The sequence below is a fragment of the Lutra lutra genome, chromosome 13 (genome assembly GCF_902655055.1).
Source record: "Lutra lutra chromosome 13, mLutLut1.2, whole genome shotgun sequence".
Classification (NCBI taxonomy): Eukaryota; Metazoa; Chordata; class Mammalia; order Carnivora; family Mustelidae; genus Lutra; species Lutra lutra.
In genome coordinates this window covers 3,880,603-3,903,792 of record NC_062290.1, presented here as the reverse complement: position 1 = coordinate 3,903,792, position 23,190 = coordinate 3,880,603, and the positions used below count along the sequence as shown (strand labels likewise).

At 48.5% G+C, this 23,190-nt stretch overlaps 1 protein-coding gene across 2 annotated transcripts in view; it reads left to right on the top strand.

Annotated features, from left to right (window-relative positions):
• Window positions 1-23,190, top strand: part of PTPDC1 (protein tyrosine phosphatase domain containing 1) — a 643,782-nt gene that overhangs the window by 574,410 nt on the left and 46,182 nt on the right. The window contains exon 1 of one of the 2 annotated variants that reach the window (XM_047700747.1): window positions 15,262-15,385. The exons of the other annotated variant lie outside the window; for it this stretch is intronic. Within the exon in view, the coding sequence (XP_047556703.1) occupies window positions 15,323-15,385 (63 nt within the window). The 5' untranslated portion in view covers window positions 15,262-15,322. Of the gene's footprint in view, window positions 1-15,261; window positions 15,386-23,190 lie in introns of those variants that run through there. 2 annotated transcript variants of the gene reach the window in all.

Sequence of the window (23,190 nt, the reverse complement as noted above, 5' to 3'; positions counted from 1 at the left end):
CAGCCTCGACTACAGGGAATCTTGCCCCCGACTCGCCTGATGCAGGTTCCACCTGATTCCTCAGCCAAGAGCGAGGCCGGTGGCGGCCGTGACCAGCTGGCCACCAAAACTGGGACGCAGCCACCCTGCAGCCTCCTTTGTGTCCCTGTGTGACCCCATGAGTAGATGTGGCCAAGGGAATGGGAGCAGAAGTGCTCTCCTCTCTTTCTGTCCCCGCTGTGTTGGTTTTCTCGGGCGGTGGTAACAACGCGCTGCACGCCAGGAGGCTTTAGCATCAGAGACCATGGTCTCCCGGTCCCAGGGGGGCGTCTGAGGTCCAGCGCCGACAGGTCGGTTTCCCCTTAGGCCTTTCTTCTCCCTAGGTCGTCTTCCCCGTGTCTTTACATGGTCGTCCCTCCATGCGTGTCTGCACCCTGATCTCTCCTCGGTCCTGCTGGGTTAGGGCCTACCCTAATGACCCCATTAGAATCAGTCACATCTGTAAAGACCCCACTTACAGAGAAGTCACCAGAGCTTAGGGCTTAGACTCAGAAATACTTTGAACTGAAAAAAATATTGAAATATGCGACGTGTCCGTACAGCAGCGCAGACGGTGTCTGGTGCCCCGCGGACGGGTAGAGAGGGGGTGCCTTTGCACAGTATAGCCGCCGTGGCTGGAGCAGTGGCCGGAACTGGAGCCACCAGCCACTTGGGTGTGTGGCAGCCCACTGTCCTCCTTCAGGAGCTCCCACATGCGTCTGACTGTCGAGGGCAATGGGGACACTGCGGGTGTCACCGGCTTCCTTCGGGGCTCTGAGGGCGGCATTGGTTTCTTCAGTCTCCTGGGAGGGGGTCTGCTTCCTGCTCACCAGTCTGTGGGGAGCAGAGGGTGCGGGTGGACCACTTGGCCTTTCCTGCCATGATGTTGAACCTATACCCTCCCGGGTCACAGTGTGTATCTGTTCCCAGAGATCATGCTCACCTCTGACCTGACTGTGGGCTTACAGGCAACGGGGAGGGGCTGTGCTGTGTCTTGAACGGAACGAGGCTCCGTCTTGGAGGCGTTTGCCCCGGCAAAGTTAGCAGAGGGACATAAAGCAGAAGAGCCTCTCCTTGGACAGCAGAAGACGTCACTTCCGCTGCTGGTGGAGGCTGAGAGGGAACTGTGGGCTCCATATCACCAGTTTCTTCCGGGTCCAGCCAGATTTCTCCATTCTGTTTCTCCACTGTCAAGTTTTAAGATCCCAGTCCTTCCTGATCAATACCCTAAGTTTCACATAAGAAACTTGACAATACTGAATTCCACTGTCGACATTAAGCAACCTACATCGCTAAATACTGTGCTCGATTTCCATCTAGAAATGATGCTCTACTGGGTCTTATGTGGGACCTCTGTGCTTCTCAGAAATGGCTTGGGCCAAGATTAACACCTCCCCAGCTCCTCGTTTTCTCTCGGAAAGAGCTCAAGTGCACCCACTTCTGCTGTAACAGTCAAACGCAGCAGCCACTGGGATCGCAGTCCAGTGCTGTGGTCCACAGTGTGTCATGGTTACCAGCCTCTCACCTCCCCTGGGCAAGGAGCTCAGCACGGCGCAGGAGCCCGAGGGCACCCAACGACCTCCAGATTCCATCTGTACAGTCCCAGCACCAGTCCTCTATCAGTTTGGATCCAAGAGAGGGACAGAAACCACATAGCGATTTAAAGGGGAAGTTTAGTCTGAGGAATTGGTAAGCTGTGATTAGGGAGTAATGCAAAGATGAAAAGGGATCTCTAAAGGGAACCGGATGGCTGGAAAAACAGTCCACGGTTCTTCACAGGAAGAACACACAGGCCACGTTGTTCTCGTACGGGGCGCACAGGGAAGCACGGACTTGGAGGGAGTCCTGGTTCCTTCCTCAAGCCTGGGGCTCACACGTCATCAGGGGAGGTGCGGCTGCAACCCCCAGGAGGGCCCAGGGTTTTGCTTGCTGCTGGCCAGCGGTCACCTGCAGTCTCTGGGCAGCAGGAAACGCCTTCTCATTGCCGGGACAGCACATGGTCTCAGGAGCAAGGCGTTCACGCGGGGTGTATTGCAGCTGCAGAGCCACCAAGCCAGTTCCGGGGGCCGTGAGATTTCGGGGGACATGCGTTCCGGGGCTCTGGGCGTGTGCCTGGGGCAGACGGAGCCCCACTGGCGGTTCCCAGAGGATGTGGCAGAAGAGAGAAGCGGATACAGCCGCGGCTGCCCTGGGGCTAGCGCTGGCCCTCTGGCGCCCTCTGCTGACACGGCTTGACCTCACACCCTGGCCGGGGACCCGCGCTCGGAGCCCAGGCTGTCCGCGGAGGTGCTTCCGGCAGCGAGGAGCCCTGACGTGTGCGCCAGCAGAGGAGCCGCGCCAGTGCGTACCAGCGGGGGGGGCGGGGGGCAACAGGGGCTCGTCGATGGGACGGAGAACGCCACTCCGCAGCGGAAAGTCGCAAGTTGCCGGCACACGCACGCGTAGTCGCGAAGGCGTGCAGGGCGGGGCGAGAGGCTCAGCGGGCGCGGTGTCAGCCGCGTGGGGCTCGGGGAGAAGTCGTTGCGGGGGCGGGGCACGCAGAACCTTCTGGGATGCTGGGGGTAGAGTCCTGCTGGTTAAGTGGCTGGACGTTGTTCAAGACTCAAAGTTCAACACTGAGACGAGCGCATATGAGTCCTGTAAGTTATGCCACAATAAGGCTATTTTTAAAAAGTTAGCGGGAAAGCTGGCCTCTCAGGAAAAGCAAGACTCCTAGGAATGCAAACCATCCGATATAGGGGCGAGGACCCCACGCCGAGGGGCCGGCTGACAGCAGAGAACATGCCCGGGGCGGCGGGAGCTGACAGATGCCGACTCTGGCTTCAGGACCAGCCGTTCAAATGAACACCGTCAACGCGCACTTCTTGGTGGCTTTCCTTCTGGGGCGGGGTGTGTAAACCGAGTTTTCCTCCTCCTACTGTTTACTCAGCAATTTTGGCTGTGATGAATTTCCATGACTTTTGGAGGGGGGTCACAAAATTTCCAGGTAGGACTTTGAGCTAGAACAGGAATGAGCCTCCCGACGTTATTATGGGGAGTAATGGGACTTTGTGCGTCCCCTCCTGGGCGTGAGAAGGGAGAATCCCCACAAAGCGTGACCATGTCCTATTGGAAAAGTGTGAGGCTTCTATTCTTTGTGGATCACAATTTGGACACAGGTGATGGGTGGTCACGATGCTAGATTCCTGCTGCTGTCACTGTGGCCCACCCCTGCGTCCTGACCGAGGTTGCTCTGCAGGGGGAGGGGCATCGCTGTGCTCCCAGGACTCCAGGGAGGGCAGGGCGACTCTGCATCCCAGCACCTGCCCCGGGGAGTGGATGGTGGTCCCAGAGCAGGAGTGATGGCGGCCCCTGGGGTCCTGGTTATTGTTCCTTCCTTTTTGCTCTTCTAGACCTTCTACCTCACTGGTAACCAATTCTCTGTATGAATGTTTCTGTGTAAACTCCTGCTGGGGTTTCTGTTTTCTTGACTAAGACTGTGGCGAATACAGCGTCAAAAACAGTGGTCCTACATTACACGGTCGACACAATGGCCTTGCACAGGGCCGGGTGGAGATGCGCTGATGACCTGACACCATTTAAATGGGTGGTTTTAAAGTATTTGTTCAGCACTTACTTAGCAGAAAGGCTGAGCATGCTAACTAAATGAAGGCAGGGCCCAGAAGGAAGAAAGGCTCCGGGTGGGGCCCCTCCAGCCTGTCCCTACCTCTGAATTTATTTCTGGCCCCGAATCTGCGGTCTCTCCTTAGTAAAGAAAGCCCTGTGAGGAAGGGCAGCATCCTCTCTGGAGGTGACCTTCTCCTCCCCTGCTCTCTCCCCTGAGGGCAGATCTGGAAAAGATGTTGTCTCTACCTTGCTGCTGCCTTCCCTGACTTGGGCTGTTCTGCCCTGGCTAAAAGGAAAAATGGTTTTTCCTAAGTCTCGGGTGCTCCTGAAAGGGGTGGCTTGGCCCTGCATGTCCCTCCCACCACTCCTGACCCCCTGCCCCAGACGTCCCCATCGTAACCGTTTAGGCCATGACACAGAAGGCACACAGAAGTTGGAAAAGAGTGGAAACAAAGGATTTGAATAAGAACCAGCGTCTTGGAACTTATTCATATGTCCAGAGTATAATAGAAAACCACCAGTTCAACCAAGATCCAGGCACATCTCGACGTCATTGAGAAAAGACAGTGAACAGGAGCCAACACTGAGAGGACACAGATGCTGGAATTATCCAGCAAGGATTTTAAAGGAGCCATTGCAGAAACGCTCCAGTGAGCAAGTAGGAACCTGCTGGCGACAAATGAAAAAAAAAAAACAGAAAGTCTACGTAAAGAAATAGAAGATGTAAAGAAGGATCAGAGGAGACATTTAGGCGTGGAACCTACAAATGAACGACTCAGTGGACGGACGAATGGCAGGTGGACAGGAGAGGACGGAGGAAAGAGTCAGTGAGGTCAAAGGTGGAAGGACAAATTACGTGGCCCCAGCGATGAGAAAATGGATTGGAGAAACAAATGAACAGAGCCCCCAGTGGAACGATGACAAAAATCGCCCATGGACATACTGGCATCTCACCTGGAGAAAGAAGGTGGGCTGAAAGATGCTCAGGGAAATCCCTGCTAAAATTCCCCAAATTTAGCAAAAAACATTAACCTGCAGATGGGAGAAGTTGAGGATAATACAGGATAACCTCAATGAAACCCACACCAGAACCCACCACCGTCAGACGGAAAACAGAAGCAGAAATCTCAGGTGGCCGGAGAAATGAGGCCTCGTCTACAGAGTGAACAGGCCGCCGGCCGGCTGACTCGCTGCCAGAAACAGTGGCAGCTGGGGGATGTGGCGCGTCTCCCCATGAGCGGGGACAGAAGACAGCTGGGGGCCTGGAATCCTGCCCCCACCCATGGGGACACCTGTCAGGAACAAAGAGGAGAGCGAGACAGGCTCTGAAACAAGGAAGACCGAAGTCAGTCCCCAGCAGATTGCTCTAAAAGATCTTCTCAAGACTGAAATGACGAAGAAGGATATTGGAAACCGTGCGAAGGAGCCAGAGAGACGCAAAAGGTAAAGGTTTGGGCAGATCCAGCGGTCTTCGCTTCTCTCCTCGAGCCCTCTCAATCATGCTTGGTGGTTGAGGCAGGTCGGTGTTGGGGTGGCCCTAGGAGTAGGAGTAGCCAGGCGAGTGGTACCTGGCGCTCGAGTGGCTTGCCTGTGCCAGCTGGCCCAGCGTCCCCGGCAATGCCTGATGCTCTAGGAAGCAGCGCGGGTCATCGTCAGTAGCTAAAGCAGGAGATGTGAGAACACAGCACAAAGCCAACAGAAGGCCATCCACTGGTAAAAAAGATTAAATCCTCCTGTTTTCTCCCATAAATGTGGCAGCAAAGTACAGGGAGGAAGAAATCCGCCCAGCGCTTCTGTTCTCAAGCAGCCAGAGTCAAGGTGGTTGGGAAACCTTCAGGGAGGGGTGGGTTCTTCCTGGCCTCCCCCCGCCCTCCATCGCCCACCGGGTCAGAACTCCAGCATCTAGCAAGGTTTTCTCCCCATCTCCCCATTTTCTGTCCTGAACACACTTTGACCCAAGCTCCCACTTTGGAACATCAGGAAAAAGCTCTATTTGCTGCCTTTTTCATCTGTTAACACTAATGAGGTTGTGAGCTAATCAACAAAGTCACTGGTTAATTGGCTTTCCTTTCTTCCAGTTATGTCAGTAGAAATGACATTTTTCAGAGCATCAAATGCATTCCCCAACCTGAAATCTGGGTCTGGGCCACATAAAAAGGTTTTCTGCTGGGGTCGCCTGGTGGCTCAGTCATTGAGTGTCTGCCTTCGGCTCATGTCATGATCCCAGGGTCCTGGGACTGAGCCCTGCATCAGGCTCTCTGCTGGGCCAAGCCTGCTTCTCCCTCTCCCCCATTTGTGTTCCCTCTCTCGCTGTCTGTCTCTCTCTGTCAAATAAAATCTTAAAAAAAAAAAAAAAAAGTTTTCCTGCTGGGCCAGCTGAGAGTAAATTGAGCAGACCGGGGTGGGAGCCGTTCAAGAAAGAAGCTGTCTCTTCCGGCCCCATTTCCTCGATGGGGTCTGTTTCACAGTGGGGAGGGGACAAGTCTGCGCCGGGAGACCTGTCACTAACGAGCTGTGGAACCTTGGGCAGGTCAGCTCCCTGAGCCCTGCCCACACGGTGGGTACAAATCCACCCGATCTAGCCTTTGCAAAGAAGTAAAAACATGCTGTCAGCTGCAGCTCACTACAACACACCCTCCTTTTCAGAGGCTGGAGCACGAGCACAAGAGCAGAGGTCCAGTCACAGAGCTGAATCACGAAGCAGGAAAGGAGAGGGGATGTCTTTGGCCTGGAGAGCAGCACAGCGAAGGTGAGGAGGGCAGCGCGTACCTGGAAGACTGCCTGGAGTTGGCACCGCCAGGTCTGAGGGCACAGGGGGATGGGCAGGAGGGGAGAGGGTGCTAGCATGGGCAGGCCAAGGCCACGAAGCCCTTCTTGTGTTGCCTAGGAGCAGCAAGGGCTTGGAGGCTGTGGGGGGCCATCCATGCATCTGAAGAGGGCAAGGACCACGTCAGAAAGTGGCTGGAAAACCCTGCCCCTAGGAGGAGGTCTCACTGTTGTAATGCACTAAAGTAACTGGAGGGCAGGTCAGGGGGCTTCTGTGCAGGCCCCCAGCTTCAGTCTGGCTCAAATCGCTCATGCAGGGGCGTGTCTGGGGGAACACTTGGCCTTGTGTCTCCCTGGGAGCTGCTCATTCTGCAGAACAGACCCGTTCTTTCCCTGCTCTGGTCCTTCCTCCTTGGCCCTCACAAGACACCCTGGTCTGTTCCTGGGATCACTGCCTTCCAGCTAGTGTGGCAAGGCTCTCCATCCAGGGCTCCCCAAACCGCCCACCCTCATTTCTCAGGATTTCTTTATAAAAGAAAACAAAAGAGGAACACCAACATTAAAAGCACATTTTAAAAGTTCTTTAGACAGTTTAAATCTTCATCTTGCATGGTTCAGGTTGAAAACTTTGATTCCCAACCATCCGTCCCAAGGATTCTACTGCCCCCGTATGTTTTTTCGGGCCGGGGGTCCTCGGTCACGTGTCCCGCGCCGCACAAGGCTTGCAAGCCAGGATTTCCATCCACATCGAACCCGCCGTGTCTTTAGTCTGGCGAAGCCCGTTGCTTCTGGTTCTTGTCTTGATCAGTATTCGATGAATTTCTTGCCATAGTAATAGTTCATACCTTTAAAGTGTGATTGGGCTCTTTCAGACATCGATACAAAATTAAAATGTAGTTGTGAAGGTGTTTCCAAATCTCAACCAGCAACGCCCTTCTTTATCGGCTCCCCCTGCCCCTGAATGAGAGACCGAGTACTTGGAGTGGCCCAGCAGGTCCAGCCTTGTGCTCCTGCCTCCCCTCAGCCACTCCTCGCTGCCCTCCTCCCACCCCAGGCTGCGCTGCATTTCTGGGGGGCTTGGGGCCTGATTTCCATGAACTGCTTCTGTATAATGACAACAAATAAGCTGACATCCATTTTAAGATCCAGGGCAGAACTGGGGTCTTGACCTTTCTCTCGGGTCTTGGTTCCTCCGTCCACAAGGCTGGACTGGACTGGAATTGGGCCCCAAGCACGGGATCTGGGATTCCCAGGGAGCCTCGGAGATGTGAGCGATCGGCAAACGGCACACAGCACGGTCGGGGGAGGGACTTGCCCTCACGGTTCCTTAGTTACACCTGAAGGAGCGGCTACTCTACCTGTTAGGCCTCCACGTTCAGAAGGAGAAATTAATTGTCCACAGACATGAGATGGGGTTCTACAAGCACAGCTGGGGTTCTGCGAGGCCGAATAGAACCAAAGCCATGTTTCTCTGCTTTTAAATGAAATTCTGTCAATTTAATAATGTGACCGGATCATCCAGGCAACAGGGCCGAGAAAGGAAAAAGAAGTGTACTCTGGCCTTACAGATACCTTTCAACACATGGCTCATCCTGGGAGGTGGACACCGGCGCACATCCTTCTACTGAAGATGGAAACCAGTGGAGGAAGCTCAGGAAATACTGAACTCAAAGAAAACCCGCACGCAGTGCGCACACGCCGTGGTCACGGCTCTCAGTGCTCCCGTGCTCCTGCCTTCACTCAGAGCGCCCATTTCCTTTAAAAATTCAGTCTTGGTCGTTCTCTGTATTAAGGACGAGCTTACATGCGTGCGGTTACTCCTTTGACCTGGAGACACCCCCAGTCTCCCCGCGATCACTCACATTAGTAAGAAAACCAGTGAGCCCCATCCAGACCTCCCACTCCCCATCCACCGCTCTTTCTAGTACATTCTGTTTCCCTCATATTGGCCTGGAGGCTGCCTTTTGAACAGATTTAATAAGGATCAGGCTCAGGCTCTGGCTAAATTCGAGTGTGCCAGCCCCCACAGCCACTAGGAATCCCAAGCTAGCCTGTCAAGATCACGCCGTGTCTGGAAACAGCCACGGGGCTGAGAAGGAAGCAGCACACCGACCCTGTGCTGTCCTCCCTCGCCAGCGGCCGAGCTGAAGGAACGCAGAAGGGTAAGGAGCTCTTGCTGACTCACGTGGTCTTGCACCATCTGTGAGTGTGGGCCTTATCCATTCTGGAAGGTGAACACCCTCATGAAATGCCTCAGGTGTGCCCATGGCTGAATGATGGCTGGAGTTTCCCTGCCACAGTGATCTGTGAACTTTTCAGAGGCTGTAAGGGAGCGTCGGGAAACCGAGTGGGCTTTGTAATCAGACCATCCCGGGTTTTAGACCTTGATTCCTCCACTTAATCGGATAACTCGGTTCCTCTGGAAGCTTTATCTGTCTGTGTAAAAGGGAGCAATCCTAGTATTCTTGTCTTGTGGGGCCTCGTGGAGGCTGAACGGACAAAGCGTGCAGAGCACTTACTCAAGGAACAGGCACTCCACAAATGGGCTCCTTTGATTGTTGGAATGCCACTAAGCTCCCTCTTGAATACCTACACATTGATTTCCTCAACCCATCAATCACTTATTCCATAAACATTCACTAAGTGCCTAAGAACATGCCAGTTGCGGAGCTGCGAGCTAGGGGCAGAGACCGGCAGGGGGATGGGGGGAGACCGCACACGGCGCTAAGTGCTGAGGGTCCCCGGAAGATAAGCCCCAGCATCAGATTTTTGTATTCTCTTTTCCTCCTTCTTTTCACACATTCGTGCATCTAAGAGACAGCAAGGCTCACGGGAGCTCTTGCTGCTTTCTGGTCTCCAGAATTTCTTATAGAATCAGGGTTCTCAGGAGAGTGCCCCTGGGAGACCTGCTCTGTTCTGCAGCCTACCCCCTGCAGCGAGAAATAACCGTGTTCTCAGACAGTCTCAGTAGTACCGAAAGCGGTAGTGCTGTGGCAAGATCATCCTGGCCTCTTACTTAAAGGCTGTTGTGGTTTGGTCCTTGTCCCCAGTCGTCCTGATCTGTCATGTTGGTTTACTCCTGCTGTCAGTCCTGTCAACAAGTGTGTCCTCATGCCTCATGTTATTACAGCAGAAGTGACACATAAAATTTCAGGGAAAAGTGCATGTTACTGGAAATCAAATTACTCAGAGACCACATGTTGGAGACATTCCACTGCGCTAATTTGTTCTGTTTCCTACAAATCTGCAGCCACGAGTGACTCATCTTCAAAACAGCTCTGGAGTTGCTCATCTGGAATAACTCGAGAAAAAAAAACCCAAACCTTGTCATGGTCATCACGGAAGCAATCGATCTTACAGCACAATCATCCCAGGACGGTTAAAACTTAAAATGTGACATGAAACCAGAAGAATTTTAGAATCACAAGGTGTGAAGATTTTTACACTTCTCATGTGGAAAAGGTATTTCTAAGCATGACATTAATGGCAAAAAACATTAAGAAAATGACTAATTGAACTGGTTTCTGAGAAAATCTTAAAACTTTTTAAAAAGATTTTATTTATTGGAGATAGAGCAGGGGGAGCAGCAAAGGGAGAGGGAGAACAGGCTCCCCACTGAGCAGGGAGTGCAATGCAGGACTCTATCCCAGGACCCTGGGATCATGACCCAAGCCAAAGGCAGATGCTTCACTGACTGAGCACCCCCAGGCGTCCCAAGCTTAAAACTTTTCTATGACCAGTGATTCCCCAAAATAGTGATGTAAATTAGGAAATAAACAAAGTGCTTTCACAATTGCAAAATGAACAAGTCATTTAAGGACAGTTCATAAAACAATGTCCAATAAGCATAAACATGTTTGACCTCACCAATCAAAGAAATACAAACAAAAATGATGAGATATAGTTTTTTACCATTAAAATGGCAAAGCTTAAATTTATGGATAAGGCCACTGTTGGCAAGTATGTGCACAAACCTGCGTTCTCGCCCATTCTTAGGGGAAATATAATGGGATTAACTTTCTGGATGGCTATTTCCTAAATATAAAGAAATTTTATTTATTTTTAAAATTGCACTTAAGTTTGAGTAAATTCATGGAAAAAATGTCTTGGATGATATAAACTTCTATGTGTATTCCCCATGCTCTTCTGCCTTTCTTGAAATTTCTTTACTTAATAAAGATTTAATTTATGAGAGAGAGAAAAAAACACTCTTGAGGACACACAGTGCAAACAGTCGAGGAGGGGAAGGAGTAGAGGGGGAAGGGCAGAGGGAGAGCAGACTCCTCACTGAGTGCAGAGCCCAACATTTTGCTCCGTCCCAGGACCCCCAAGATCATGGGCCAAGCCTAAATCAAAAGTCAGACGCTTAACCGGCTGGGCCACTCAGATGCCCCCAAATTTATTTTTTTCAATGAACATGTATTTTAAATTGAAGATAGATGTATTCCTACTTTTAAAGAAAAAAGAAAAACTATATTCAAGAGCTTGGAGCAGAGTTTACCTATTATGGTGTCATTTTTGTGTCATGATGATATAACTTTTTTTTTTTTTGCCTTGGAACATATTGACATTCATTTATTTAAAGATAATGTGACATATTTGTGTTCATTAAGGTAGTCTGTGGATATAGTTAAACATGAATGTCCATTATATATTAAGAAATAAAATGAAAAAAATTGCAATCAGAGCTTTTGCGCTGCTAAAAATGGCTCATATTAAATTAAGGAACTCGCATATGGCTATTTCAAACACAACTGCAATGACTATAAGGAAACAAAATCACAACTTGGATGACTGCTATGCCAGAACATTCATTCCACTTAAAAGAGGACATTGGAGCTGAGCTAACGGTCATCTGCTTCAATACAAGCCCTCTGTCTGTTCAAGAGTGATTGTCCCTTCATCTCCATTGCACTGGGGGGGACACAGAGAGGCAGGGAAACCGTGAGTACAGTATATACTTCAGAAGAACATAACGAGATGATGCTATGCAATAAGTGGTTTTAATATTTTTTAAAGATTTTATTTATTTGATGAGAGAGAGAGAGATCATGAGCAGGGGTAGGTGAGTGGGGCAGGGGCAGACTCCCCACTGAGCAAGGAGCCTGACATGGGGCTCAATCCCAGGACCCTGGGATCATGACCTAAGCCAAAGGCAGATGCTTCACCGACTGAGCCACCCAGGCGCCCCTAAACTGCTTTAATATTAACCAAAGTATGCATGTGGCGGAAGGTTGCAAATATGGCTTAAAGATTCATACTTAGATCAGAATTTTCTTATTAATGCTCTAATTCATCCACCAGGCTACTGACCTACTCCAGTCAATCACTAATTTTCAAAGATTCACATCTGGAAAGCAACAACAGCAACAACAACAAAACCCAAACAAAGAAGTGGGGATTAAAATAAATGGAAATGCTAAAAAAATTATCATTTTAATGTAATGTAATTGGCAACTTTTTGATGCCCTTAAGAGAAAACATTATTTTGAAGGTGTTGCCGGAGACGCAGTATCACAGATCAAAGCTAAATTAAAGAGTTTCCTTGCAAGTGGCTCTAATTAGTGGCCCTCCTGGAACTTAACAGAGCTGTGTTTTCATTCCGTACCACCCACACTGCCGTCTTATCTCAACTTTACTGCTCTTTATCCGAGAGCACTGATAGGGCTCCCCTGTTTCAAAGTTAATACCCATTTGTCTGGGCAGGGTTTCCTCTTACAGAAGAATAATTAAGAAGCTTCACTGATGGATCAAATAAGTCATTCTCACGCACACCAAGATGTTGCTAGAGAGATGAGAAATAACCTTTTCATCTGCATCTTCAGAATTCTGTGTGTGATAGGCTTCTCACAATGATACTTTTACTCTAGGGTAGCAGGGAAAAGGTAAGAAAGTATATGTTAATGCATGTCAGTTCTAATCGACTTTCACCATCAGAAAATGCATCTGCGCATAAAATCTACAACTTGAATGACTCAGGCTCATGGGACTACATTGAGTTGATAACTAATTCTCTGATTTTGTTTTTCTTCCTTTATCAGTGTTTTGACTAGAAAGCCGGTAGTATTTGCTGAGAAATGTAAAAGTGCTTAAAATCAGGGTTCGTATGTGGTAACCTATTATCTCACTTTTTAAAAAGTAGAATGTGCCTTGAATTTCAAGGCGTCATAAGTGAAGTGCATGGACTCCAGCCTAGTTTCTGTGCCCGCAGTCTCGCCGGGGAGGACGAAGGACAGAGCGACATCTTGTCATCCCTCCTCCTCCAGCCCACTGAGGGGCGTCTCGGTGTGGTGGCCAAAGTGACCCGGCACGCACGGTTTCCATTCCATCGTCCTGGCTGCAGCTGTGGAAACTACTTCCCACATCCTCTCAAAGCTAGGTTCTCAGTGTAAATTAGGATTATGGGATTTGGAGGAGAAGAGAGCCTGGAGCACAGCTATCAGCTGTGTCTTGGAATCATAACCCTAGTGTGTCTCCAAAGTCATTCTCCTGGACAGTTAGTTCTGTTTGCTTCTGAGTGGGAGGCTGCAACCGCTTTAAGCCCTTAGAAATTTACAAACCTAAAGAATTTGTGTGTGATGTAAATAATGCAGTAGCCACGTTTCCACTAGAGAAACTTGCTTTTCCGTCGAAACCCGGGAAAAGTTGTCCGGAGAACATAGAATGAGGATGAAATTGGGTGGGACATTTGCACATATTGGTCAAAAAAAAATTTTGGTGGAACACCCCATCCGAATTGTCACAGAGAAATGATGTCTATGTAGTTCAGACTTTCCCTAACAGTGCTGATTTAAAATACTAAGTATTTAATTTTGGGTTGGAAAACATGATCAAAGTAAGTACGGAGTACATCTTTCCAAGGACTAAAAATATAGTCTTCATTACCAGTCGTGAGATGTGAAAATGAACTATGAGACTACAGGTTACTACTGAGTGGGCTGAGGAAGCAGCCCACACGATGCCTTATCCTCTGTGGTGCTCTCCACCCCATTTAGTACAGTTCACGAACCCATCAGGCAGCCCCCTCGCCCGCTCCCCAGTGGGGTTGTTTCAACCCCTGACTCCCCGTCCCACTACTTCCCCTCTCACTTCTGGTCGACCCTCCAACTGGCTTAGCTTGAGTCAACTGCCCCTCCATTGGCTGGCGGAGCAGAGAGTATCTCAATTAAGAATGCCACCAAGACTGCACACGAGGTGGAGTAACTCCCCCCAAAGCAAGGAGGGAACTACACTGGTGGCCATAGGAGGCAAACCCCTTAGCATACATGACCCATCATGACAGGGCACCATCTGACGCTTCAGGATGCCCTTCTAGTCCTCTCTTCATACCCAGCTGTCATATATGCGACACCCTTTCCCCTACATACTTTTGTACTATCATTCCCTACACTTAGCCTGTCCCCTCCAGTTCATTTTCAAGAACCCCATTCAGTTATCACCTCTTGAGGCCTTCTCTGATAACTCCCTCCTTCCTTGTCTCCCCTCTAGGATGGACACATTCCCACACCATTCAGGGTTATCCTGATAAGTTCAGGTCCTCTGTGCTCCTTTCTCCCGATAGACTGTGGGCTCCATACAGGCAGGACAATGTCCAGCTTACCCGACTAACCGCCAATGCTTAATGCAGCATCAAGTAGTGGAGAGCCATCTAAACCAGCCCTGTTGCTTATTAATAAACCCAGTATGGGCACTGTCCCTTGGACAGTGCTGAGAAAAAGCAAGCTCAGCTGTTCAACTCTCCTTCACTCTACTGTTTGTCCGAGCCCATTCCTTTCACAATGTTACTCTATTGTTTAGCCGTTGACCATATTTTTACATCGGTGTATTATGTGAGGTCTGCTTCTTGAGCTAGAAGAGTAGCCTTGTCCTCATCTTATTACCGTTGTCAGCCCTAGAGCAGCGTGGCCCTCCTCGATTTAGCACACAAAATTATATTCCTTAGTCCCTGTGCTTGTGACGCCGCACAGCAGCTGATACCAGGTCCTTTGGTAGATCTCAAAGCCTTCTGCGTTCTGGTTTGCCACCAGGTATCTGCACTGCGGGGCTAGTAATGCCTGTCGCGGGCTTGCTGGGAATTCATTAGGAAAAGACACGTAAAGCATCTAGTACGGGGTCAGCCACAGAGCATGCCCTCACCCAGACGAAGCTCAGTACGTGCGGGAGAAAGGCTTGTGCGTACTGAGCTGCGAGATCCGGGACCAAACAAACAGCCCCACTAGACCTAGCGATCCGCTACTCGTCTGTCGACCGCATCCTTCCCTGCTTCTCTGGAAGATTTCCCTGAGGGCAGAACCGTGCTCGGACCCCATTTCCCAGCTGAGTGAGGTGCTAAGACTGTAAGATGTAGGTAGAGGCTGCCAGGCGGGGCTTCCGCAAGGCCGAGCTCCCAATGTCTCGCCCCAGATTTGCGGTGGGAAGCCCAGCCGGGAGGCCCGAGCAGAGACAGCCCGGGTCCCGGGGTCCCTGGCTGACCCTTCCTCTCGGGAGGGAGAGAGGCAGCCTTGCGATAAGGCTCGGGCCGGGCGTGCAGAGGTTCTGTGATACGCTCCCGCGTGTCGGGCAGCAGGTGCGGGGCCGACGGTCGGGCCCCGCCGGGTCCCAGGACTGCCGCCCGTGAGAGCGGGCTGGCCCGAGAGCGGGACCCGGCTCCCCGTCCCGCGGACACCGGAGGGCCGAAGCCCGGACCACCCCCCTCCGGCCGCCGCCGCCCCGTCGCCGCCCGGTCGCCGCCCTCTTTGAAAGCCCGCAGAGTCGCTGGCCGCCTCCCCCGGGCCGCCTTGGGCTGCCATTGGCTGGTGCGTGTCACGTGCGGCGGCGCGCGGCAGCGATTGGCTCGGGGCGGCGGCGAGGGTGGGGCGGCGAGCGCGGCCCGGGACCTACTCTCAGTCCCTGCGCCTGCGGCTGCTGAGGTGGGCGCCGGCGGTTGAGGGGTATGCTGGGGGCGCGGCGCGGGGCGGCGGCGCCGGCGGCTGCGGAAGCGTCCTCTCTGTGCGCGGTGAGTGCGGCAGGACGGGGAGGGAGGGCCGACGGGGCTGGCGGGTCTCTGGAGAGATGGAGGTCGGCGCTGTGTCGCCCAAGCCGGGATCCCGACGCGTCAGCCGCGGGTGGAAAGCGGGTGAGGAGCAAGGGGGCCTGACGTGGGGCGGGGGTCGTTCCGCCATCTGCACCCGGCAAGCTGACGCCGGGATAGAAACCCAAGACGGCGTCTGCGGCCCCGGGGCCCCCTGCGCGCGACCCCACCGCGGGCGCCTTGGGACCGCGCCGCCCCTCGCCCCAAGTGCTGGGGCCCTCAGGTGTGGGTGTTCTCAGGTGCGGGGACCCCCAGGTGTGGGTGTTCTCAGGTGCGGGGACCCCCAGGTGTGGGTGTTCTCAGGTGCGGGGGGCCCCCAGGTGTGGGTGTTCTCAGGTGCAGCGGTCCCCAGGTGCGGAGACCCCCAGGTGTGGGTGTCCCTAGGTGTGGGTGTCCTCAGGTGCGGAGGCCCCCAACTGTGGGTGTTCTCAGGTGCAGGGGCCCCCAGGTGTGGGTGTCCTCAGGTGCAGGGGTCTCCGGGTACAGAGGCCCCCAGGTATGGGTGTCCCTAAGTGTGGGTGTCCTCAGGTGTGGGGGCCCCTACGTGTGGGTATTCTTAGGTGCCGAGGTCCCCAGGTGCAGGAGTCCCCAGGTGTGGGTGTCCTTAAGTGTGGGTGTCCTCAGGTGCAGGGGCTCTCATCCTCGAGGGTCCCCAGGTGCAAGGCACCCCAGAAGCGGGGACCTCCAGGTGTCCGGCCGGGGTTCCAGGCCGGTGCTCAGAGGCTGCATCTCTCCCCTGGCCTGGCAGGGCCTTCTGGGGGTCCTGAGTAGGCGCGCTAGGTCTGGGAAAGCGCTCTCAGGGTTGCTCCCCTCCTCCCTTCCCTTCGGTCTGTGTAGCGCTTCCTTCCATGCTCCTCTGACCCTCATAAAAAATCCAGGTCCAAGGCAGTTCTCTTGAAGTTCATATTAGACCGCAGCACGTCGTGGAAAGGCGTCTAGAAGCCACTGTTCACCCCCGAGGCCGCCGGTCTGGCTCAGTTGTCTGCACGCCCTGCCGCATCGCTCTGCTGTAACGAACAGTCTCCCCGCTCTCGGTCATACAGATCGTTCAGGGTCACAGGAAAGTTTCAGCCAGAAATCTGGAAATTGGGGTGCCTGGGTGGCTCAGTGGGTTGAGCCTCTGCCTTTGGCTCAGGTCATGACCTCAGGGTCCTGCGGGGAGCCTGCTTCCCCCTCTCTCTCTGCCTGCCTCTCTGCCTACTTGTGATCTGTCAAATAAACAAAATCTTAAAAAAAAAAAAAAAAAAAAGGAATTTGGAAATTATCCTGAGGACAGACCCTAAATTACAGTTTTCTTTAAGGCACATCTCATCCTTTTTGCCAACTAAAAATGCCTCAGAATCTGAAGATTTTCTTTAGTTTTAAAGTAAGCTGTACAGTAGGTGTGAAAATGTACACGTTGGAATGTTTCTTTTCTAGTGACTTCAGCTGTTCTTTCTCACATCATTTCAGTTTTACCAAAAGATACATTTAATTACTTAGTTTACTCACCTTTTCTAAAAAGTTGAATAATCAAAATATTTCTTTGCAAATATAAACTCTGTCTCTTAATGCATTTAATGTGTTGTTACTGGAAAAAAAAATAGGTATTTTTTTTGTGGTTCCTGTGAGGCAGCATGGAGTAGAGGAAATAATGTGGGTTTTGGTTTAAGGAAGAACTGATATTCTAATCTCAATTCCAACACTTTCTTGACTTTGGGCCTCGGACTTCCTGGAGGATTCTCACTTTGCTCTTCTTGAAGATGGGGCAGTGCCTCCAGGGTTTTATCTGAGACAGTGGGTAGAAAACCCTTGGAGAATACTAAGACGACTGTTTTTCTACTGTTCTCTTTCTCCTTCACTGTTTTTAGAGCAGATTTGTGAGTTCCAGTCGTGCTATAATATTCAATGTCATTTTCATTTCCAAAAAATATGCAATTTATTTTTGAGAATCTACTCTGTGTGAGGCAGTAAAAAATCCATAAAAATAATAAGGAGCCACCTTTTACATTTTTTGATAAATTTGAGGGCATGGACTATTTAACGCCTAATCGCTTTCCTTTCTATGACTAAAATCACCCATTTGTTAAGTCAGTAAATACATAGAACACTTTTTAGTATCGGGTCTTATGTTAAGTGGAGGGGATATACCAACGAGGAAGGCAGAGAAGGTCCCTGATCTTACAGAAATAGTATAGGGGGGAAAAAAACAATAAAACAAGGTAATTGCAGATTGAACAATAAAACTGTACAGCCTCTGAATTTTTTTTTAAAGACTTTATTTATTTATTTGACAGAGAGAGATCACAAGTAGGCAGAGAGGCAGGCAGAGAGAGGGAAGCAGATCCCCTGCTGAGCAGGGAGCCTGACTCAATCCCAGGACCCTGAGATCATGACCTGGGCCGAAGGCAAAGGCTTAACCCACTGAGCCACCCAGGTGCTCCGGCATCTGAATGTTAACATGACAAGGAACTGTGTTTCTCACTGAGTTTAATTTGTAACAAAATAGTGGTTGGAAAATTCTAAAAACTCTTTTGAGTCTCAATTAAGCTTGTTAGGAGTACTTTGTGTGGGATGCCTGGGTGGCTCAGATGGTTAAATGTCTGCCTTAGGCTCAGGTCATGATCTCAGGATCTGGGATCTAGCCCCATGCTGGGCTCCCTGCTCAGAGGGGAGTCTGCTTCTCCCTCTGCCTCTCCCCTTGCTTGTGCTCCTCTGTCTCTCTCTCCTCTCTCTTTCTCTTTCTCTCAAATGAATAAAGTTTAAAAAACTTTTTAAAAAATTGCAATTAAAAATATAAAAGTAGTTTTTGTGTCAGAAAATAGGAAACTACAGGAAAATAAATGAGCACAACTGAAGATTTTGCAGGTCTGAAGTTTTTTTTTTCCTAAGATTTTTTTTTTTTATTTTTATGTATTTATTTGACAGAGATCACAAGAATGCAGGGAGGCAGGCAGAGAGAGAGGAGGAAGCAGGCTTTCCAAGGAGCAGAGAGCCTGATGTGGGGCTCGATCCCAGGACCCTGGGATCATGACCCGAGCCAAAGGCAGAGGCTTCAACCCACTGAGCCACCCAGGCGCCCCAGGTCTGAAGTATTTTTACAGTTGATCTAAGAGATAGATGTAACTTATGCTTGTTCCATAAAAATGTCAATGCTTTGATAGTTCTTTGGCTTAATTTCTAAGAAGTTATAATGTTATTCTCTCTTGGAAATCATTTTCTTTAATGGCAATTAGAATGGACACCTAGTTTGGTAGAAAATCGTGACCCCAAAAATCTATCTTTGTGGTCTCTAAAATTATCTTGTTAAAGGTTTATTTATTTATTTTAGAGAGCATGCAAGCAGGGGTAGGGGCAGAAAGAAAGGGAGAGAAGCAGGGTCTCTGGATCTTTTTACTGGAGAATGGTATTAAAACCCAGGATTTGCTCTGATGTGCTCATTGCTACTGGGATGTCATTGTTTTTAGGTCCTGTGAGTGAGCAGAGCTAGGAAATAAATATATGTATATTTATTTACCTGTGTATGCATACATCTGTATTATTTTTACTTTTACTCATCAGTTTCTGTATTAAGCTAAACAGAAGTTCCCAGTGATGTCTCAGACTCTAATTCAGAACTCCACAGTTCATTCTAGCCTTTGCCCCTTTACTTACCAGTTATCTGTAACCTCCCACTCCCAGCAGTGAAAAACCTGGCTTCTTCCATTCACCATGTTTTTACTTATTTTTTCAGCCCTATTATATGTGTTCACTATCAAAATCATTAACCAGCACCTCCATGAGAAACAGTGTTTCCAACTATAGTGGGAATGTATAGTTCCTTTTGTTTTGTCTTTCAGTTTCCAGTCTTTTCCAAACTACACAGGTCCCTTTCTCCTGTGGGTTTATGTCATATATTTATATATTTGAAATACAATTAAATTCTTTTTTTTTTAAAGATTTTATTTATTTATTTGACAGACAGAAATCACAAGTAGGCAGAGAGGCAGGCAGAGAGAGAGAGAGGGAGAAGCAGGCTTCCCACTGAACAGAGAGCCCGATGCGGGGCTCGATCCCAGGACCCTGGGATCATGACCTGAGCCGAAGGCAGAGGCTTTAACCCACTGAGCCACCCAGGCGCCCCTAAATTCTTTTTTTTAAGATTGGTTCATTTATTTGAGAGAGAGAAAGCGAGCGAGTGTGTGCACACATGAGCAGGGGAGGGGCAGGGCGGGAGAAAGAGAATCTGAAGCAGTCTCCACGCTGCATATGGAGCCTGACTCAGGTTCAAACCCATGACCCTGAGACTGGCTTGAGCTGAAATCAGGAGTTGAACACTTAACTGACTGAGCCACCCAAGTGTCCCATAATACAATGAAATTCTTTTGTCATAGTCTGCATCCCCCTTCTCTTCACTCCCCAGTTGATTTTTTTTATTTGCATTTTAAAATATTGCATTAAAGTTTATTCTTCATGCTCCAAAATAGTTCTGGGGGTTTTGACAGATGGATGGCATCATGTATCCATCACTGTAGCTACCTTCCGAATGGTACTACCGTGCCGCACTCATTCCCACCAGCAGGGAAAGAGGGTTCCTGTTGCTCTCTACCGTGACAGCATTTGATATTGCTGGTTTTTCTTGAGTTTTTGTTTTTTGCTATTCTAATAGATGTATAATGGTATATCATTATGTTTTTAACTAGCTTCCCCGTAATGAGAATCTTTTTATATGCTTATTTTCATCTGTAGATCTTTTTTTTTTTTTAAGATTTTATTTATTTACCTGACAGAGAGAAATCACAAGTAGGCAGAGAGGCAGGCAGAGAGAGAGGAGGAAGCAGGCTCCCCGCCGAGGAGAAAGCCCGATGTGGGGCTTGAACCCAGGACCTGGGATCATGACCTGAGCCGAAGGCAGCGGCTTAACCCACTGAGCCACCCAGGCGCCCCTCATCTGTAGATCTTTAATAAGGTATCTGTTCAGATCTTTTGCACATTTTTTTTGTTTCAGTAGAACCTAAAAAATATAATAACAGGGTTTATTTTTAATTTCAAAGTAAAGCTCAAACAATACAGAAGTGTATAAAGGAATAAAATAAGACAAACACTTGCTTTCTTGGTCCAAACGTAAATCTTTTAAAACTGGTGTTAGCAGATTGACCCATGTGCCGCCAGTTTCTCCCTATGTTTCTAATGCACAAATGCATTTTTCTATCATTTTGAAAATTTTTACAGATAAATGTAGCTAGACTAAAATTATTACTCTGCATTTGCTTTTGTTTTTTAACTTATCACTGTATTACAGTCAATTTTCCAGCTCAGTACTTGTAAACCTAACTTGGTGGAAACATAACTGGTTTGTATTCTATGAGAAATATTAGAATGTGTTAGAATTTGCACAACCGTTTCTTACTCTCAAAAGTATTCAAATTAATACCAATTTCTTTTCTACAAGAAAAATACTACAGCAACCACAATTTATAAACACTGATGGCCTTTTCCGGTTTTTTTCTTTTTTTTTCTTTTTTCTTTTTTTTTTCCGTTTTTTTTTCTTAAATAGAAATACTATCTGTAGATACCTATAATATCTCTAATTACCCAACCAATATATGAGCAGGAAACAGTAGTAGTTAGTCCTCCTGTGAATGTTAAATTCATCTTCTCTCTATCCTGGAACCTGTCCTTCCTGCCACCATGTTCTCCTTCCCACCCCCGCCCTCTCCCCTTACCCTCTCTCTCATTTTGCCAATTTGGAAAAATTGAGTTGTCTTCTTATTATTCAGCCTTAAAAGTTCTTGGCATATACTGGGTACATGTCCTTTATCAAATGTGGGATTTGCAGATATTTTCTTCCAGTGTGTCTTCTCATCCTCTTCACAGTGACTTTCACAGAGTTCAGGGTTTTCATTTTAATTAAATCCAACTTGAAAGTTTCTTTGTTCATAAATTTGCTTTTGCTTTGTACTTAAAACTCATCACCAAACCCAAGATCATGCAGATTTTCCTCTGTGTTTTCTTCTAGAAATTTTATAGCGTCTGCATTTTACATACAGGTCAGTGACCTGTTTCAAGTTAATATTTGTGTGAGGTTTAGTTTCTTGCATATGTACTTCCAATGTCTGGCACCAATTGTTGAATGGCTGTTCTTTCTCTATTGATTTGTCTTGGCACTTTTGTCAAAATGGACTGTGTTTTTGTGGGTCTGTTTCTAAGCTCTGTTATGTACCATTGATGGATGAGTCCATTCTTTTGCCCCTTTGTGGTCATTGCTTTATAGTAAGTCTTGGAATCAGGTAGTATGAATCCTCCAACTTTGTTCTCCTTTTCTAGAATTGAATTGGCTGTTCTAATACCTTTACTTGTTCATGTAAATGTTAGAATAAGGTTAAGTATGTTTCCAAAAAGCTGGCTGAGACTTCAGTAGGAATTGCATGAAGCTAAGGGAGAACTGACATCTTTACTATGTTGGGTCTTCCAATTCAAGAATGCTGTTTCTGTACATATTTTGTTACCTCTGCACCTAGGAACTTCATTTTGGGGACTGCTATTATAAATGTATTGTTTTTTAAAATTCATATTCCAAGTATTCATTGCTGGCATATAGGAAAGCAGTTGACTTTTAGATCATGATCATGTACTTTTCAACTTGGCTAAATTCACTTATTATGTACAGGAATTATTTGGTAGATTCTTTGGGGTTTTCTGCATAGACAGTTATGTTGTTTGTGAATAAAGATAGTTGTATTTCTTTTTATCCAATTTGTGTACCTCTTATTTTTTTTCCTTGTGTGATTATACTAGCTAGAACTTTTATTATGAAGTTGAATTAGAAGTGGTGAGAGAGGACATCCTTGCCTCATTTCTGATCTTAGGGAGAAAACTTATCTCATTATTTAGTATGATGTTAGCTGTGATTTTTAAAAATAGTCTTAATAGGTTAAGGAACTTCCCTTCTAAGTTTTTTGAGAGTTTTTATCATGAATGGGTTTTGAACTTTGTGCTGCATATATTAATATAATCCTATCTTTTTTTTTTTTTTTTAAGATTTTATCCATTCACTTGACAGAGAGAAATCACAAGTAGGCAGAGAGGCAGGCAGAGAGAGAGGAGGAAGCAGGCTCCCTGCTGAGCAGAAAGCCCGACGTGGGGCTCAAACCCAGGACCTGGGATCATGACCTGAGCCGAAGGCAGCGGCTTAACCCACTGAGCCACCCAGGCGCCCCAATAATCCTATCTTTTTTATTTTTTAATTTTATTATTATTTTTAAAGATTTTATTTATTTGACAGAGAGCAGGAAAAAGCACAAGCAGGGGAAGGTGTGGGGGGGCGGGCAGTGGGGAGGCATGCTCCCCAGGTCATGAGCTAAAGGCAGACACTTAACTGACTGAGCCACCAGACATCCCAATCCTGTCTTCTTTTCATTCAGTCCATTAATATGATGAATCACATTGATTGACTTACAGATGTTGAATCAGCCTTGCATTGGAATGAACCCCATGTGATCATGATGTTTTGCCCTTTTCATGTAGTCAGTTTGCTGAGCCAAAGGCATATGCTTAACCAATGGAGCTACCAAGGTGCCCCTCATTTCCCTCTTTTAATCAATATCTTTCCCCCAAAGCATCGCTGGTTCCGAGTCAGGTTTTCTGTATTTAGTTGCTTTGTCCCTTGGTGCCAGGGAGGACCTTCCCTGGTTGTCCTGTCCTACATCAGAGGGAAGGTGCTTAGCAGTTGGAAAGCACTTAAGGCCACAGTTGAGTAACAAGGAAGGTGA